The following is a 20,998-nucleotide window of genomic DNA, read 5'->3' as shown; positions in this document are numbered from 1 at the left end:
TAACGTCTACCTAACCACTCAATCCTTGCGATGATATTAAGCATGATATGTGTGGTTTAAATGAATGAAATAATGCTTAAACTAATTTGAATGTCCAACTTTCAAAGTCGCAACACACGTCCATAGATCGTCCCTGTAGGTCTCAACGTATTATCAAGTGGTTTTGATCCCGTATAATGTTATATCAGTGATATAAGAGTTACCCGCTATGCATTGTTGTATTTTTATTGATTACGATATTTGTAATGAAAAGTTTCAAGGCAAGGTCACCATGACAGTTATTGACACACTCGAATATTTCCTGAACCAGGGTTCAAGAACTGGAACATTTCCTGACATAGCAAGTTTGGTTTCAGAAAGATAAATTTCCAAACTTTGCAAAGTTTAAAAAAACAAAAACAATATCAGTTAAAGAGAACTAAGAGGCAGACACAATATTCGTTTTGATGTTGGTAAAAGGGCTGGCAAAAAAAAAACGATTAAATATTACGTTCAAAAGGCGGCTTTATAATTACATTGCGGTTATTGTTTACATTTATTAATTACTGCAAATATTTAAAACAATTTTTAATAAAAAAAAAATCTAATTGTTTTTGACAATATTACACGTTTTTTGTTGTTGTTTTTTACGTTTGATCAAATACCCAACCAAAACAATTCTGAGTTACCACCCCTTGTAGTAAATTCAAAACAAAATGGCAAATACTTTAACCATATATTTCATTGATTCTATTGCCATAAGTACGTGATTTTTATAATCATATATCAATATAAAACATATTAAAGCCTCATTAATTTTATACCTAGATTCTGAAGAATAGATTTCATGAACTTCAAAAAGAGATTAACATAGTTCAAGAACTGTTCATGTAATAATCGCAGTTGTGCAAACCACATATCAAAAAGGTCTTTGGTTCGATTTCCATCAGGGATATTGTCAAATGACCTGGTTTATTTCCAAAAATCCATGAAAACTACTGGGACTGTCCCCCGGTTAAATAGTCAAATATAAACCTTGTTTAGGACCCAAAGGACATTGAATTAGTAACCTGAACACCACCACTAACAGACCACACAATCATCAAAATAGCCTTCTCTATAATTGATGGGATCACCTGCCTTGGGAACGAATTCAAACATGATTTTCTAATTATTCAACTTTCGTCATAATCAAACAGAAATAAAATTAGCATTAACTAAAGAAATGTGTCGATTACATACCGCTTCTTAACAGTTCTGGTGCGGACCATTTGACCGGAAACAGAGCTAGGTCTTTAGTATAACCTGTCGCGGCACTGGAAATGCCGTAATCCGATATCTTCACCAAAGACTCGTCCGTAATGAAGCAGTTGCGGGCCGCAAGAAGTCTACAACATACATTTTGTTTTTAATTAACAACAACTAAAATTATTCCTGAAAATATAATGTCATTTTATCTGGTGCCTAGTACTGTGATGCAATAAGCACTTCTGGCAATCCACAATATCATTTAAACTAGGCATATTACTATGTTTTAGTTAAAACAAAACATTCTGCTCCAGATAAGATATAATTTCAAAGTGAGAAATTAGTAGTAGAAACGTTTCATAGTATACATTTCACACAGAACACTGATCATATTACGTGTGTAAGCATCCATGAGCGACCAAATAGTTCATGCCGGTAGCAATATCTAAACACATCTTTGCGGCTTCTTTGGTTGTTTGTTTGTTGTTGGCCGAACGAAGGTAATCAAGAAGGCACTGTCCTGTTGCAACAAAAAGTGAACAATTAATTGAGACTTACTTACGTAAAGAAAAAGGCTTTTGTAAATTAAATAAAAATAAGGATACTTATTAAACGTGAAGGGCTACCATCTAATTGAATAATCATGTCAATCATCGTTGACCTGAACCACCGAAGGGAGTGGATCCAACTCCTCGCCTTGACGTCACGATTAAGTGAACATTGGAATGGGGTATTGTAAGGTGTCATATATTGTAGCAATATCCCCACATATGTCTTTATATTCTATATGCACCATAGAAGCAGTTTTTAATATTCATTGAAGACAATTTTACCTCGACCCCGAACGTATTAACCAAGGATGAAACAACATATTTTTAAGTTATACTCAGTGGATGAAGATGAATCATTTGACACCAAATATAAACAGTTTATTGAAAAAGTTACTGAATTACATAACAAATACTATAACTACGTAAAGGGTACAGTTTGCAAGAATATATATCGACAAGGTTACATTAGCGGTAAAAACATGTAAAAATGGGAAAGCCTGTGGATATGAAAATCGATTTGATGAAAACTACTCACATTGCGGGAATCTCCTTATTAAATGCATAACGAAATTGTTAAAACATAAGTAACAATTCTTGCACAGTCATAAAGACCAGCATACATAAAGAAGGGCTTCTGTTGAAGGGACGCAACAAAATATGATCTGACCTATCAAGTTACAAAGCTATCTCCCTTTGTTCTAATATGCTGAAATTTTTCGAATAGTCGTTTTAAATCTTCTTGAAAAAGGAGGCTCTTTCCAGCTAAATCCCTTTCAATGTGGCTTTCTAAAGAAAAAATAACTCGAAATTATATATATATATTCTGAACGCCAAACAGACCTTCAAATTTACTTGGATATATTCGCTTCTTCTGAATTTGTACAGAGCTGAAATTAGAATATTAGAATCGTTCTTTGAAAATAGTTTCAATTATGTCAAATCCAACAGATTTATATCTGAATGGATTCAAATTCTTTAAGGCACTCACCAAGGTCAAGGTTGTAGCCCACAATTTTATACCCTCTTTAAAAATGGAATACTCCATAGGATAGGCTTTAAGATGCATTACATGATGTGCACATGTCATTTATCAGCTGATGATATCGTCATTATTGCCAATATGAAAAGGAGCCTGGACGAACGTTTATATAACTGTTTTCATCATGGCGAAAAATAATGATATTACTCTAATCCATTAAATGTAAAATTTTAGTATTTAATGAAAATAATTATAGCTACAGGACATGAAAATGGGGCGATCAATAAATTGATGAAAGATGTTCATGTAACCACGTAGGCATACTCTTAATGAACATCTCAATATCAATGAAAACATTACAGAAAGCTGCCATTAACGTTAAAACAGGCTTAACCCAATCACCTCTAAATATTCTTCCCAACGTGTTACTTTTTCCATATTTTGTATGAACGATGACGACTAGTGACCAAACTCATAAACCTCTTACGTGAAAAATACCTTTAGACGATATATTTTATTAAATCCGAATTATCAACTCATTGAGGTGTTGAGAGGGTTATTTTATCTCGAAAACACTGATGAATGTCGAATCCAGTGGTTAATCGCTATTTCAAATTTTGCGAAAAAAACTTGAGTTGACAATATGTGACATTTTCCCACAACACAGTCATATACAAAATATATACATAGACGATAGGCGCAAGGTACAATCTTAATGTGAGATTCAATGTATTGTTTTGTGTATATTGTTACACTATGTATGATATGTTTCCATAATAGTTGTTTTCTGTGTTTATACTTTGTATTGTACATATTTGTAAACACGTACTTCTAAAACGAAAGAAACTAAACTAATATATCATAAAATTATACATTTAACAAGATTCCGCCTGCAAAGCCGACCGCTTATGAAAACTTCAAACGGGCAGCCGATATTAAAGCGTGTTCATCTACGTACATGTAAGCTATGAGCATGTTCAACCATTTGCGGTTGAAACTTGAATCCGAAAAAACTCCAAGGAAGAAGCCATTCAATTTTCGTTGTTGTTATTTTGACTTTGTTTTTAGCAATGAGTGATGCTTATATGCTAATTTCATGACATGATAATATTTCGACATAATGTTTATTATTCATTATTTCCCATGCCTTATATTTGAAGTGTGGTATCTTAATGAAGAAATTTAATACTCCATGACAATTTTAATTCGTTATTATTCTATGATAATGTGTAATAGTACCTGAAACATACTACATGACATTTTTAATTGGCTGTGACTCCAGGACAATGTGTTATCGTACCTGTTACATACCCCAAGACAATTCTTATTAATTGTGGCTCAAGGACCATGTGTTATCGTACCTGAAACATACTCAATGACAATTCTAATTGGTTGTGACTCAAGGCAAATGTGTTATCGTACCTGTTACATACTCCATGACAATTTTAATTGGTTGTGACTCCAGGACAATGTGTTATCGTACCTGTTACATACCCCAAGACAATTATAATTGATTGTGGCTCAAGGACAATGTGTTATCGTACCTGTTACATACTCCATGACAATTCTAATTGGCTGTGACTCAAGAACAATGCCAAGGTATTTGACAAGGTTTGGATGATCCAATGTTCTCAACTTTGTCATTTGCGTTGCAAATATTTTCCGCTGAAAAAATAAAATCAAAAAGGTATTACTTATGGGTTCTGCTAAATCATATTTTACGTTGAAAGGTGATTAATGATGGAGCATAAGAACCTTTAAGCGAATTTATGCGGTCTTTTTGCGCAATAAAAAATAAACAGTGAAAATCAAACCAAAGGTGAGTATAAACATGTCTTAATTGTCATCTAGAAAAAAAGTCATCATACAGTCAATTTGCTCGCATTTATGTTAGGAACAAGCAAAGGTAATATTTTAAATTTCTGGTGTGATCGTTGATTAATAACATTGTTTTTAATTAATTATTTATCAATGTATTTTTTTTCCGCGAAATTTTAACAATTTCGCTATCTGTCATGTATATTGGACCCCCCCCCACACACACACGAACACATACAAACACATTCGCATATTAACGGTTCTGTATAAATGAAAATAGCAACTGTTCCGCGGCGATTTGAGTTAAGTTAACAAATGTCAAGCACCTCGCAGATTCATAGATAAATTCTTAAATTCATAAAAGAGATTTATTTGGACACACAAACTATGACCATGGTAATTGTAATATTGGCAAAGCCCCTTAGCTCCGACTTAAGTTGTAGCCAATTTTGAAGAATCTTAAATTCTTATTAAATGCTCTTGGAGGTTCAGCACAATATTGTTGAGATTGTCTTGTCCAGGCTTTTGAATGTCTTATATGACACAAATACAAATTTTATTACTAAATTGATCTTATTCTTACCATCTTGTCCGTACATATGTCTTTGTACACTTTGACAACTACAGTTGCGTTTCCTGGCTTACAAACTCCTTTGAACACCTCGCCAAAATAGCCCTGTGAAAAATAAAGGCTCATGGTAGAGTTTCCAGAATAACACAAACAACATTAATATCATCATTCAACGGACACTGAAGTCTGTCGGGCATCATTAAGGCAGCAGGTTTAGTAAATCAGCAACAGGAGAATTTCACTTATTAATTTGGCAGATTTGACATTCAAGCGCAAAGTTTTATTGTTAAACTTTATGTAAACCGTGACAGAGAAGTACACAGGTTACATTTAAAAAGGCACAAGGATTAAGGATAAACCAAACAAGGAGTGAGCGACACACAAAGCAACAACAACAAACATTTAACAAACATCAGCCGATCGCGATTATTCAATGTTGGAGTAATCGCTTTATCAGTGAAAACAAAGTAAGAACTCATTTAGAGCTTATACCGGTTTACAAACTTTATTCAACATTTATCAATACAAAACATACAAAATTAAACTTAAATGTATGTACCTAAGCATTGATACAGTCATGTCTTCAAAAGATTTACCTGTCCAATCCGTAAGCAAGATAAAATGTCATCCATTCTCATTTCTCCACAGTCCTGTAAAATTAAAATTAAATGGAAGATTAGGCTTGCAAGTAATAAATTTCTAAGTGATATTGGAATTATATTAAAATGACATTTCTAATTTCACAGAAAGGAAACCACGTATGTAAGTAGATGCAAGATAAAACGAATACCGAATTTGATTATTGGTTGTTGTTTTTCCATTTATTAGCAAGGAGTTGTTATACTTGGAAAACGACAGGAATATTTCTAGCTTCCAGGTACTGCAGTCTATTGTAAAGGCAAGGTAGTCGAAGCCTTAATAGCTTAAAATAGTTATGCTAAATCATTGAACAGCAATATAAAAACCTACCGGTTTGTCATCAATGTCACTGGAGCACTCGATTGAGGGATCATCACGAGTTGATTTCGGGGGAAGCGGCGGCGGTATTGACGCATTTGCCTGCAAAAGACACTTTGCCATTAACGTAACAAATTGTTGTTGTCTAGAACATGGTGATCTGGTATCGAGGCTCAAACGTGATTGTATTCAATACAAATGTTTATTACAAAGAATCAGACATTTTTTCTAATATTCTAGTAATAGTCTTCTATCAATAGTTGTAGGAAAGTACGGCCATAGATTAATTTTAAATGTACTTTACTATTTGTATATGTTGGTGATTTTCTTTATTGCATACGTACATCGAGACGATTACTAGCTGTTTGTACAATAAAGTCTGATCCTTTGTCCTCAAGCCAATTTTCCACAACGGTGTTGCAAACCAAGGATATGGGTTCTGTAATACTTCGTTGCTTTGTCTCGTCGACTTCAGATGTCAATGTTTCAAGTTCTTTTTTCAGCGTCGTCATCAAAATATATTGCTTTTTGTATTGATTGTTGCGAATACTAGCTTCGAAATCAGTTTTTTTCGATGTAATTTTCTGTTTTAGTTCACAACATGCCGCTGAGACATTTTTTATGTCTTCTTCACCTTTGTTGTACATGTCAGTCACTGCATCTTTAGCATTTTTTGTTTGTTTTTCAATTCGATCTACTATTTTTTTCTTGTAAGCATTCAGTTCTCTTAAGCAAGCTTCTTTGCTAGTTTTATTACGGGACTGACTTCCTGACAAGTTTTCTTCGATTTGTAAAATACAATCGCTCATGTCTTCCATGGAGCTCTTCAGGTGTTTAGCAAGTTGAGTATCAACCATATCTTTTGTAATATCATCAAGATCAACAATGTCATGTCCACAGGTAGCGTGTTCTTTCAAAAGGCATCTGCCACAGCCTACATTTGCATGCTTTTTACAAAAGAACACATTTTCAGAACCATGCTGGTCACACTTTTCATGGTCTATATCGGTCGCCATATTAGATGATTTTGAGAGGAATTTACGTGCCTTATCCATTGTAAATACGAGCACACAACAAGATTCCTCTTTCTATGATGTGCATCAGTTTGTAACCAATGAATTTGATCCGCTGAAAAAAAAATGAATTCATTATATCCTTTAAAGGAAGTGATTAATGCATCAGTCCAACACAATTTCCTTTCAACCTAGTATAGCAAGCTTCTGTATACGTGCCACGTCCATCTATTCTTCCTTATCAATCAAAAGGAACGAGTTGAAAATCCCATGTTTTTATTCGTATACTCTAAATATGTGGTAAACAACTGGAGGATGTTAGAAAGGCAAGCACATTTTGACGAATGGATCACGAAAAACGGTCACACCTAGGTCAAACTGTTAGCCTTAAAATGTGCAATCGAACAAAGGAACGCTGTTGTGTTACGGATCATACCGTTTACACAATAATTTCGTGTAATCGTTTGTGATCGCCTTTTATTTGAAAATTGCATCAAGGAAAAATGTAAAAATAAAAAAGCTCTTGAAATTGGTACTTGTGACATAACGTAATAATTTATGTTTTAATATCTTTCGAAGCCACACCTTTCTGAATTAAAGTATCAAAAAGCGTATGTTTAGATTGGATAATCATATATTATATTTATAGCATGTACTATATTTATGAAATAAAATAATGACAACTAATGAGGTATTTGGAAGCAGGTATATTTGTACTCAAATAATGAACCCTAATACACCTTAAACAATGTAAAGCATCTGTTCTTCTAGGTTCTGTTTGAAAATTAGAGTACTAGAATAAAAATGAATAAGGCTAAGGCTTTCAAAATAATGATATTTGTTATCAGAATTATTATTATTATTAAGGTTTTGCATATCACCTTCCTTGGCTTTAATTGGTTAATACCTTTTATTATTATTGAACGGCCAAATGTAGATAAAAAAAGAAAAAAAAGTTTCTTAAAGTATGTGAATGATTATGTCGAAGACTGCGTGTAATATTCAGCCCATTCTTGAAGACTCTTAATGATTGAAACATATTGATATATTCAATTTCCCTTTTAACTTTATATATTAAGAGTGACACTCGTATTTAAAATGAATACATACACATGTAAAACAAACATGAATTTTGAGTGATAGACCTTTAACTACTAACTTGATAATGCATTTATGGAAATAAATTATGTTGAATACTGATAACAAGATTGTAACCTTGTGTTTAATGGCTTTAAACGGCACAAACTTTATATGACTAGTTCATAATGACAATAGGTTTACATAAACATGACTTTTCAACGTTATTTAGACTTTATAAATGTTTGTCGTTGAACATGATAATTTATTTTAATTTCCATTTTAATTGTTTCAATTCACTAGTATAGATGGATACCTCGATAGAAAAATCCGAGTACATAAGTGTAATTTGATATTTTGACGATAAACCATCAAAATATATGTTTGTTGTTGAATTGCGTTAAGTAAAACGCGGAAGTTGAAATGTCAATTGACTGGCTCCCGTTTTTACACTCTTTGCATTTGGCAAAACCGAATGCCAGTACCAAGGGAAGTAATTACAGCGCGTAGAGCAACTCTAAGGGAAGCAAGTCGGCAGAACATTTTGGAAATTTTCAGAACAGGGGCTTGTTTATGACAAAACCACCGAAATGATTAAACTTAAAATTATTGTGTTTCTTACTGGAAAGTTATCAATCATTTGCATGACATATAATGAAAGGGTGTCAACATAAGGTTCACTTTTACTTTAATTATTTCACTTCCTGGTCAACAAACAAAGCAAGAACAAAATGAAATAGAAGCAATCACCACATACCAACAATGCAATAGGTTGTGTTAAAAGTTTGTCACCTGGACACATTTCTAATCTTGTAACACTTATGAGTTAAAATGTAAATATTTTTTATCAAAAGACAGATGCAAAATTGCACTTGCTTATGTGTTCTTAATACTGAAACTTAAAAGGACATAACATTTGAATTTTTAAAGAGTTTGTGTATTGGTCCTTCAATCACCTTTTTGCGTTGTGGAAGGTCAATTGACTTACCTCCTAGCTATGGTCGTACAACTTACGGGTTTACCTTACATTCTTGACTTTCTGTGTTATCTTGTAGAAATCTAAATTTTGCATATGAATATATTCCTTTATATCTCCAATGACCTATTTTAATATTCCCCACTGAATGAAAATTTAATCCTTCCTTGTTTCAACAGATCATGGTATAGCATAATCCTTAAATACATACATACTGATTAATCAAACAATAAACTTTTGTATAAAACAAAACAGTAGACGAAGCTTACCTCTCCTTTAATATCGCTCAGAAAATGAATAAGCGGAAAAACTCAATACAGGACGATTACGCCTTTATAATCACTTACTATGATACTTCAGCGTAGTTGGACAAATCCAATGCAATTATGGGATCGAATATCAAAACGATCTTAAACAAATAGAGCAGAGTAAACTGTGTGTATTCACACCGTATAGGGGGCTTAAGTGGTAAATATCTATTTAAATTTCACAAGCGAATGTTGGTGTGATTGTTAAGGTTGCGGTTTAGTACGGTGGTGCGTTCATATCATTTAGGTACACATTCGCATCCCATCAATTTTTTTCTCTGTTTTATTTAAAGATGCGCTCTTACTTCCAGATAAGATTTGCCACAATTAATAATATTGTTTTAATGTTCATAAAAGGATGAATAAATGTCGAAAACAATGGTTCTTATGAAGGATACCAAGTTTAATTTGAAAGAAATGAGCATAAAACACGGTATTTCTACCTTATGAGACAATAGTAGACCACAGTAAATCTTTTAGCATTTACCAATCGTTTAATATTTTTGCGCGTTCTGTTATTAAATACACGGTTACAATCTTGTTATCAGTTATTAATATTCTCCACAAATGCATTATTTAGTAAGTAGTTATCACTCAAAATTTGAATATTAACTGAAAAATGCATTCTTTGGAGGAGGAGGAGCTTTCGTCACACATTTCAATCCTTCTTTGAGAGACGTATGCTGTTTGATTAGAGTGTTACCATCATATAACTTCGGTTTCTACTTGGCTTATCATAAGGATTGCGTTGTTAATGCTACACGTAAAGTGGCAATGATTTCCAGGTTACAAATGCAGAAAAACGATAAGTAAGGTGCTGTATTACATTGTCTAAAATAAAAATAAGTGATGATGATCTATGACTGATATATTATCACCAACTTTTGCCCTGTGATATTGTCTAACAACGATATGTCGTTTCCCTGGCACTATATTTATTTGTTCAGCTAATATCATTGACCTTTTATTTCTTCAAACTAGTTGGATTTCGTAGGTTTCTGAAGATATCAGCAAGGCTGTTAGCTACAATGTGAGCCCGTAACAAGTCACAACCATTTGCTTGCAAGTCCACAGACAGTTGTCTTATAAATGCCCATTTATATTGTGAAATATTTGTTTTTCTCCTCACATGCTGATGCATCGACTAGAAGATCAGACATTGGGCTTTTTCCTGACATGTATCTATTTGGAATACCATTCCCATTAGCTATAAAAAGAAAATAATGTGCTTAAATGTGTTGATTGCGAATTGGTGGAACCTGAGTGCATGATGAAAGAACTACAGCTAAATCAACGGCTTTTACAATGCGTAAAGAAATAAGCATGTTTATTAAAGTCAGTTATCACAGCCTGAACGCAAATTACTTCGCCACTCAATGGTGATTCACCGTCAAACCCTTTCCATAGCTACTTCTTTAGGTCTAAGAACTATTGTTTTAGGCATCCAATAAGTTTGATAGAAGTAGTTTCTTCATAAGTCCTTGGCAGTTCTACAAAACCAATGGACTATTCACGGATTTCTTTACCTACAATATACCATACACAAAAACCCATATTCTGTAACACTTATATCAGTTGTTTCCTCTGTCATAATGCTAAACTAATTTGTGATTTAGAAACATCACTTACATGTATAAAGTAGTCATCAATACGTGTCTCATGGCTCGATATCCTCGTTGGCTAGAACCACATTAAAAGTAATTATCAACCCTACTCATACCGGATGCTTGAAATACAAATTATCCTCACAATTGAGCTAACATATGTATATCTGAATAATGATGTCCTTATCGGGACAGCTGTGATCGAATATCTCAAACAGGTTTTTAAAAAAAAAACACAAAAAAATGAAACAACATGAGAATAAACTTCCATTCTTAATTTTAAATTTCCTTACACTGTTTCATTTCATAGTGATCTTTAAGTATCTCCTAGTGTTATAAGTATGTTTTATTATTTCTTAGAAGTACCTAATAGCTCTAAATTGATTTTAGCATGACAGGTTGTAACGGTATGATTAAGAGTTTCAATTTTACAATTGTTTCCACTTCCGTTTTTCAATAGTTTAGCTAATGGTCTATAAAGTATCTACTAGCGAAGTTTTTTGTGAAATTGAAGTGCTTCAGATATTATTTTACAAGAAATCTTTATCCAGACCAAACCCTGTTTTTGTGTGAGACACAAAGTTATTGTTCGTAAATCCATTGTGCACTTAAAGTTCGTAACGTAATTAACTTTGGACTGCGGCTTGTGTTTCAGCCTCCGATAGAAAAATGAATCAAATATACTTCCTTTTGTGCTGTGAGAGGCGTCCATTATAAGAAAATAATGTTGATTTATATAAATAGAGTTTCCTTATTCAGTCGGGATTTTTTTCTCTCGATAAACCAGTTTAACTGATTTAAAATATCGCCTTTGACGACACGTTCACCTATCATACCATATAGATCACCACTTAAGTAGAACAATTGACACAAGATCCGTTTTCCGGCATGGTCGTGTACTCACTAGAATAAAGTACGCGGACTAATATCAACTGGTCTTTAACTACATGTACTTACTATATAATGAATTTATTACAGATATCAATTACTGATAACAAGATTGTAACTTTGTATTTAAACACTGAAAACGCAAAAATATTAAATGCTAGGTGAGTTTAAAAATATTTAATGCGATCTACTATCGTCTCATAAGGTAGAAATACCGTGTTTTCTGCACCTTTCTTTCAAATTTAACTCGTCATTCTTCATAAGAACCATTGTTTTCGACATTTATTCACCCAGTTTGGTTTGGTAAAACAATTGTATTAATTGAGGTAAATCTTATTTGGAAGTAAGAGTGCGATTATCTTCTAGACGTCATCATTTCTCTGTTAAGAAGAAAAAAACTTAATTAAAACTCATGTTAAAAATGTGTTACAAATATAAATACTTTCATAGTTATTCGAAAGAAAATGACCATTTAACAATGTCTTCTCTTGTTCAGTACATCAAAATATATTATAATTCATTTATATCTGAACCACTATTGTTGTGCATGTTTAAACAATGCAACCAATAATTAGCAATTTCCTTTTCGAATTTACTTGACACGAGTTAAATCTTGAATGATATCAATAGACAAATAAGATCACTACTTATATATACACACTTGAGTTTAGTAATTGAAGTATATGAGGCAAATATCATCACTAGTTTGGTGTATGTACTTTACGTGCCCTGTAAAGAAGTTCTGTATGATATTTCAAATTAAACTGTGAGTCTGATAAAGGCATAAAGCAGTTGCGCACGCAGAAAGCAATACTGCCTGTATTTATAACCCAAGGGAAGTAATGTTGTACACAACCAGGATTTGTGAGGATATTTTTTATCTAGTTATTTATTTATTTTATTTTTTGGGGCGGGGGTGTGTGGGCAGAAGTAGAGTACACAAACTATTTTGTCATTGCATTGTCTACAGAGTGCTTGTTCGAGTTGCTTCATTACACATCAATAATGACCACTGAAAATGGACTCTAATGTATTGAATTTCATTTATTAAATGGACACGAACGTGTTTAATACCGATGTCTAGCTGTGTTTACAAGTGAGCTATAACAAAAAAGTACATATTTTGAACGTGTACGTAAATATGTTATAATATAAAATGACTGATTTGAACTCCAAGACCGGGTATTGGCATGGAAGGGACATCCAGGACTATCACCAAGCACCGCCCAATAACTTCCAACTCATGGTTAGATTGACCAAAATTGACCTCCAACATCTAAGATCCCCGAGAGTCACCCACAGTAAATCAGTGTGATTGCACGTTTGGTGAGGCAATGCATGTTAGTGAATGTAAACATGACAAGTACAAGTGTAGTGATATCATTCGTCGTAAGCTTTAGCATCCAAATCGGCTTCGTCGGCAATTTCGTAGGAAAAAAAACCTTGGTTATTATAAAAAAAAATGAAAAAATGAAGATATTCGAATAAACATTTGTAAACATGTTGCCAGATAATAAGCATACATGTCCGACAAAGTCCATAACTATGGCTGTTATATTAATAGTACGTCATACACAGAGGCCGACTTATTAAAACAGCCGTTGAGTGTTGGCGTTCGCTCCGCAGCTCCCTTTTCTAACGTTAAGTTAGCATTGCATTAAATATAATGGTTAGAAATCTGTTTCCTCCACTCAACCTCCGGACCATTCGTTATTCTAAATTCCTAATTTAAATATAACAAATATATAAAAATGGGATAGAGAAAGTAGGTTGCCAGTGAAAGAAGCACAATACTGTAATAGGAACAGTCCTTAGAAATGGCGGCTCTAAATGGGAAAAACGATGGTGTTGCAAGGAATTGGGACAGTCCTTCAAACAAAACATGTAGCTGCACTTATGGGAAGCCCAGTGTTGTTACAACAAATCGGGACAGTCCATCAGAAATAGTTGCACTGAATGCAGTACCCAATGCTGTAACAAGGAATAGGGGAAGCCCTTTAGAAATGGCTGGACTAAAAGGGAAACCCAATTCGTTACAAGGAATTGGGACATTTCTTCAGAAATGGCTACATTGAATGCAATGGTGTTGCAAACAATGGGGGGGGGGCTTTCGGAAATGACTGCAATTGATGCAAAATCCTTTGTTGTTACAAGGAATGGTGACAGTTCTTCAGAAATGGCTGCACTAAAAGAGAATTTTTATGTTGTTACAAGGTATTTGGACGATCACTTAAATAAGGAGTATTTCATGCATCACTGATAAAAATATGTTATAACCTTATAGTTGAATTATCCGAATATACTTTTAGAAATAAATGACCAGAGATTATTCCTCTTTGATTTTCAAAGACGTTAATCTACCAATAGATTTTATCACAGCTTCACAAAGTGTGTCACAATAATGCACTGAATAAAAACACTCTATTAGTTAGATAAAGAAGGAAATCCAATCTTACATAGCTGGTCCCTTAAGGATCCTATTTAATATGGCATCGCCGTGTCAAGAACTAGCAATAGTTAAAATATATACATATTATATTGAAATGTTCCGTTTTTCGGTAGAGTGGCGAGAAAAGTTTACCAAACTAACTATTTCGTCGGATTTTCAAAAGACTGTATATATTAATTTTCCATGATGAATGGAAGATACGAATACGCGTGTGTTTGTTCGCATTTTTGATAAGATAACAAGCATTTTAACATCATTTGAGTTGAAGTTTGAAACCTGCAAAATCGCTTACTCTAGTATTATAATAGAAAACACACATTACATGAGGATCATGCATCATGTGTGCCAATGTACGAAAGGTGATCCAAAAGTTTGTGAAAGCTGTCTTAAATATAATTGTCATCTATTGATTTTTTTTAATGTGATATTGATAAAGCAATCCTTTTGTGCATCCATGTGAATAAAATCAAACTGTTCCGACGTCTTACATTAGGTCAATTGATTTTAAAAATGTACAGTTAGTAGAACGCGGTCTAAGTTTGAAAATGACCCCATTTTACAAAAATTTTTGCTGTGCTTCGCCTTCAATATTTTCGTGTAGTAAATCCGTCATCAAACGAATCAATAATTTTGTGTGGCCTAGTACAAGTTGCACAATGAGGCATCATAAGCAAAGACGGTATTACAAAAAAAACACATTCGATCCTCACTTTGCAAGTTGTTTTGTCTAGAAATAGCAAAACAAAGGACTAGTTAAATATAGTATCGTTGTTCACTTGCAAACATGAATATATATGGTAGCTGTTTAAGAAAGGCAGATAAGTCAAAGATATATAGTTTCAGTAAACAGTGCATATATGCTATATAAAAACAAGGTGTGTTTATCAAAGAATGTTAGGTACCGCCTTGTAACGGTCAATAATGTAAATTTACTGGAGGTCATCGAAAGTAGAATGGTTCAACACTGTATGCACAATGTAGAATAAACTCAGTTTAGATAGAAGCAATGTGCACTTAGTGTAGGTAGGTTTTAGTAATGGTGTTTAAAATGAAACATTGTGCATTGAATGTACTCCGAACTATCGTATATAGCTTGTAGTGTCGGTGTTTTAATTGAAACATTGTGCATTGAGAGTGTACGAAAAATCGTATATAGGATGTAGCGGCGGTGTTTAAATTGAAACATTGTGGAATGAAAGTGTACCGAACAATCGTTTATAGGTTGTAGTGGCGGTGTTTAAATAAAAACATTGGGCATTGAGAGAACACCGAACTATTGTAAATAGGTTGTAGTGGCGGTGTTTAGATTGAAACATTGTGCATTGAGAATAGGTTATATTGACGATGTTTAAATAGAAGCATTGTGCATTTAGAGTACACCGAACTATTGTAAATGGGTTGTAGTGTCGGTGTTCGAGTAAAAACATTGTGCATTGAGAGTTCCCTAACCTATCGTATATAGGTTGTAGTGACGGTATTTAAATTGAAACATTGTGCATTGAGAGTAGGTTATAGTGACGGTGGTTAAATAGAAAGAGTGTGCATTAAGAGTACACCAAACTATCGTATATAGGTTATAGTGACTGTGTTTAAATAGAAGTTTTGTGCATTAGGAGTACACCGAACTATCGTATATAGGTTACAGTGACGATGTTTAAATAGAAAGAGTGTGCATTAAGAGTACACCAAACTATCGTATATAGGTTATAGTGACTGTGTTTAAATAGAAACATTGTGCATTAAAGGCACACCAAACTATTGTATATAGGTTATTGTGACGGTGTTTAAATAGAGGCACTGTGCATTAAGAGTACACCGAACAATCGTTTATAAGTTACAGTGACGGTGTTTAAATAGAAGCATTGTGCATTAAGAGTACACCGACCTATCGTATATAGATTATAGTGACGGCGTTTGAATAGAAGCAGTGTGCATTAAGAGGACACCGAACTATCGTATATAGGTCATTGTGACGGTGTTTAAATAGAAGCAGTGTGCATTAAGAGTACTCCGAACTATCGTATATAGATTATAGTGACGATGTTTAACTAGAAGCATCCTGCATTAAGAGTAAACCGAACTGTCGTATATAGATTATAGTGACGATGTTTAACTAGAAGCATCCTGCATTAAGAGTAAACCGAACTATCGTATATAGATTATAGTGACGATGTTTATCTAGAAGCATCCTGCATTAAGAGTACTCCGAACTATCGCATATAGGTTATAGTGACGGTGTTATAGTGACTGTGTTTAAATAGAAGCATTGTGCATTAAGAGCACACCGAACTATCGTATACAGGTTATTGTGACGGTGTTTAAATAGAAGCAGTGTGCATTAAGAGTACTACAAACTATCGTATATAGGTTACAGTGACGGTGTTTAAATAGAAGCATTATACATTAAGATTACATCGAACTTTTGTATACAGGTTATAGTGACTGTGTTTAAATAGAAGCATTTTGCATAAAGAGTACATCAACCTATCGTAAAGAGGTTATAGCGATGGTGATTTTATAGAAGCGCTGAGCATTGACAGTTCACCGAAATATCGTGTATAGGTTTTATTGATAGTGTTTAAATAGAAGCATTGTGCACTAAGATTACACCAAACTATCGTATATAGGTTATAGTGACGGTGTTTTAATAGAAGCATTGTGCATTAAGAGTGAACAAAACTATTGTATATAGGTTATAGTGGCGGTGTTTAAATAGAAGCAGTGTGCATTAAGAATACACCAAGCTTTTATATATAGGTAATAGTGGCGGTGTTTAACTAGAAGCATTGTGCATTAAGAGTAAACCGAACTATCGTATATAGGTTATAGTGACGGTGTTTAACTAGAAGCATCCTGCATTAAGAGTACACCGAACTGTCGTATATAGGTTATAGTGACGGTGTTTAAATAGAAGCTTTGTACATTAAGAGTACACCGAACTATCGTATATAGGTTATAGTGACGGTGTTTAAATAGAAGCATTGTGCATTAAGAGTGTACCGAACTATCGTATATAGGTTATAGTGACGGTGTTTAAATAGAAGCACCCTGCATTAAGAGTAAACCGAACTATCGTATATACGCTATAGTGACGATGTTTAACTAGAAGCATTGTGCATTAAGAGTAAACCGAACTATCGTATATAGATTATAGTGACGATGTTTAAATAGAAGCATCCTGCATTAAGTGTAAACCGAACTGTCGTATATAGGTTATTGTGACGGTATTTAAATAGAAGCAGTGTGCATTAAGAGTAATCGGAACAATCGTATATAGGTTATAACGACGGTGTTTAAATAGAAGCAGAGTGCATTGAGAGTACTCCGAACTATAGTATATAGATTACAGTGACGGTGTTTAAATAGAAGCAGAGTGCATTAAGAGTACACCGAACTATCGTATATAGCTTATAGTGACAGTGTTTAAATAGAAGCATTGTGCATTAAGAGTACTCCGAACTATTGTATATAGGTTATAGTGACGGTGTTATAGTGACGGTGTTTAAATAGAAGCATTGTGCATTAAGAGTACTACAAACTATAGTATATAGATTATATTGGCGGTGTTTAAATAGAAGCAGTGTTCATTAAGATTACACCGAACTATCGTATACAAGTTATAGTGACGGTGTTTAAATAGAAGCATTTTGTATTAAGAGTACACCAAACTATCGTATATAGGTTATAGTGACGGTGGTTTAATAGAAGCATTGTGCATTAAGAGTACACCAAACTATTGTATATAGGTTATAGTGGCGGTGTTTAAATAGAAGCAGCGTGCGTTAAGAATACACCCAGCTATTGTATATAGGTTATAGTGGCGGTGTTTAAATAGAAGCATTGTGCATTAAGAGTAAACCGAACTGTCGTATATAGATTATAGTGACGATGTTTATCTAGAAGCATCCTGCATTAAGAGTAAACCGAACTGTCGTATATAGATTATAGTGACGATGTTTAACTAGAAGCATTCTGCATTAAGAGTAAACCGAACTGTCGTATATAGATTATAGTGACGGTGTTTAAATATAAGCATAGTGCATGAAGTGTACACCGAACTATCTTGTAAAGGTTATAGTGACGATGTTTAAATAGAGGCAATGTGCATTAAGAGGAAACCGAACTATCGTATATAGATTATAGTGACGATGTTTAACTAGAAGCATCCTGCATTAAGAGTAAACCGAACTATCGTATATAGATTATAGTGACGGTGTTTAACTAGAAGCATCCTGCATTAAGAGTAAACCGAACTATCGTATATAGGTTATAGTGACGGTGTTTAAATAGAAGCATCGTGCATTGAGAGTACTACAAACAATCGTAAATTGGTTACAGTGACGGTGTTTAAGTAGAAGCATTGTGCATTAAGAGTGCTACAAACTATCGTATAGAGGTTATAGTAACGGTGATTAAATAGAAGCACTGAGCATTAACAGTTCACCGAACTATCGTATATCGGTTATACTGATAGTGTTTAAATAGAATCATAGTGCATTAAGTGTACACTGAACTATCGTGTAAAGGTTATAGTGACGGTGTTTAAATAGAGGCACTGTGCATTAAGAGCATACCGAACTATCGTTTTTAGGTTATAGAAATGGTGTTTAAATAGAGGCACTGTGCATTAAAAGCACACCGAACAATCGCATATAGGTAATAGTGACGGTTTTTATATATAAGCCTTGTGCATTAGGAGTACACCGTACTATCGTGTATAGGTTATAGTGACGGTGTTTAAATAGAAACATTGTGTATTACGAGTACACCGAACTATCGAGTATAGGTTATAATGACGGAGTTTAAATTCAAGCACTGTGGATTAAGAGTACACCGAACTATCGTGTATAGGGTATAGTGACGGTGTTTAAATAGAAGCACTGCGCATTAAGAGTACACCGAACTATCGTATATAGGTTATAGTGGCGGTGTTTAATTAGAAGCATTGTGCATTAAGTGTACACCAAACTATCGTATATAGGCTATAGTGACGATGTTTAAATAGAAGCAATGTGCATTTGGAGTACACCGACCTATCGTTTATAGGTTATAGTGACTGTGTTTAAATAGAAGCATTGTGCATTAAGAGGACACCGAACTATCGTATATAGGTTATAGTAACGGTGTTGAAATAGAACTATTGTGCATGAAGTTTACACCGAACTATTATTTATAGGTTATAGTGACGGTGTTTATATAGAAGCATTGTGCATTAAGAGCACTCCGAAATATCGTTTATAGGTTATGGAGACGGTGTTTAAATAGAAGCATTGTGCATTGAGAGTACACCGATCTATCGTATATAGCTTATAGTGACGGTGTTAAAATAGAAGCATTTTGCATCAAGAGCACACCGAACTATCGTGTATAGGTAATAGTGACGGTGTTTAAATAGAAGCAATGTGCATTGAGGATACACCGAACTATCGTGTATAGGTTATAGTGACGGTGTTGAAATAGAACTATTGTGCATTAAGAGTACACCGAACTATCGTGTAAAGGTTACAGTGACGGTGTTAAAATAGAAGCAATGTGCATTGAGATTTCACCGAACTATCGTTTATAGGTTATAGTGACGGTGTTGAAATAGAACTATTGTGCATTAAGAGTAAACCGAACTATCGTGTATAGGTTATAGTGACGGTGTTTAACTAGAAGCATTGTGCATTAAGAGTAAACCGAACTATCGTATATAGGTTATAGTGACGATGTTTAAATAGAAGCATTGTGCATTAAGAGTACACCGAACTATCGTATATTGGTTAAAGTGACGGTGTTTAAATAGAAGCATCCTGCATTAAGATTAAACCGAACTATCGTATATAGGTTATAGTGACGGTGTTTAAATAGAAGCATCCTGCATTAAGAGTAAACCGAACTATCGTGTATAGATTATAGTGACGGTGTTTAGATAGAAGCACTGTGCATGAAGAGCACACCGAACTATCGTATATAGGTTATAGTGACGGTGATTAAATAGAAGCATTGTGCATTAAGAGCACACCGAACTATCGTTTATTTGTTAAAGTGACGATGTGTAAATAGAAGCATTGTGCATTGAGAGTACACCGAACTATCTTTTATAGGTTATAGTGACGGTGTTTAAATAGAAGCATTGTGCATTCAGAATACACCGAACTATAGTATATAGGTTATAGTGGTGGTGTTTAAATAGAAGCATTGTACATTAAGTTTACACCGAACTATCGTTTATAGGTTATAGTGACGGTGTTTAAATAGAAGCATTGTGCATTGAGAATACACCGAACTATCGTTTATTGGTTAAAGTGACGGTGTTTAAATAGAAGCATTGTGCATTAAGAGTAAACCGAACTATCGTGTATAGGTTATAGTGACGGTGTTTATCTAGAAGCATCCTGCATTAAGAGTAAACCGAACTATCGTGTATAGATTATAGTGACGATGTTTAACTAGAAGCATCCTGCATTAAGAGTAAACCGAACTATCGTATATAGATTATAGTGACGATGTTTAACTAGAAGCATCCTGCATTAAGAGTAAACCGAACTATCGTATATAGATTATAGTGACGGTGTTTAACTAGAAGCATCCTGCATTA

General features: G+C 33.9%; 2 protein-coding genes across 5 annotated transcripts in view; both read right to left on the bottom strand.

The window, feature by feature from the left end:
* Nucleotides 1-1,744, bottom strand: part of LOC128230599 (tyrosine-protein kinase Fes/Fps-like) — a 36,309-nt gene extending 34,565 nt beyond the window's left edge. For both annotated transcript variants that reach the window (XM_052943016.1, XM_052943025.1), the window contains exons 1-2: nucleotides 1,624-1,744; nucleotides 1,222-1,367 (exon numbers count right to left, since the gene is read on the bottom strand). In XM_052943016.1, the coding sequence (XP_052798976.1) occupies nucleotides 1,222-1,367; nucleotides 1,624-1,682 (205 nt within the window). In that variant the 5' untranslated portion in view covers nucleotides 1,683-1,744. The remainder of the gene's footprint in view (nucleotides 1-1,221; nucleotides 1,368-1,623) is intronic.
* The window catches only part of LOC128230561 (tyrosine-protein kinase Fes/Fps-like), a 109,410-nt gene extending 97,992 nt beyond the window's left edge, over nucleotides 1-11,418 (bottom strand). Inside the window, exons 1-2 of one of the 3 annotated variants that reach the window (XM_052942957.1) lie at nucleotides 11,107-11,418; nucleotides 6,448-7,231 (exon numbers count right to left, since the gene is read on the bottom strand). In XM_052942957.1, the coding sequence (XP_052798917.1) occupies nucleotides 6,448-7,158 (711 nt within the window). In that variant the 5' untranslated portion in view covers nucleotides 7,159-7,231; nucleotides 11,107-11,418. Of the gene's footprint in view, nucleotides 1-6,447; nucleotides 7,232-9,438; nucleotides 9,599-11,106 lie in introns of those variants that run through there. The other 2 variants (XM_052942973.1, XM_052942965.1) reach the window with 2 other exon arrangements.
* Between the last annotated feature and the right edge of the window lie 9,580 nt (nucleotides 11,419-20,998).

Source organism: Mya arenaria, chromosome 1 (assembly GCF_026914265.1).
Source record: "Mya arenaria isolate MELC-2E11 chromosome 1, ASM2691426v1".
Lineage (NCBI taxonomy): Eukaryota > Metazoa > Mollusca > Bivalvia > Myida > Myidae > Mya > Mya arenaria.
Note: the sequence above shows the minus strand (reverse complement) of the source record. Positions and strands in the feature narration are given on the sequence as shown.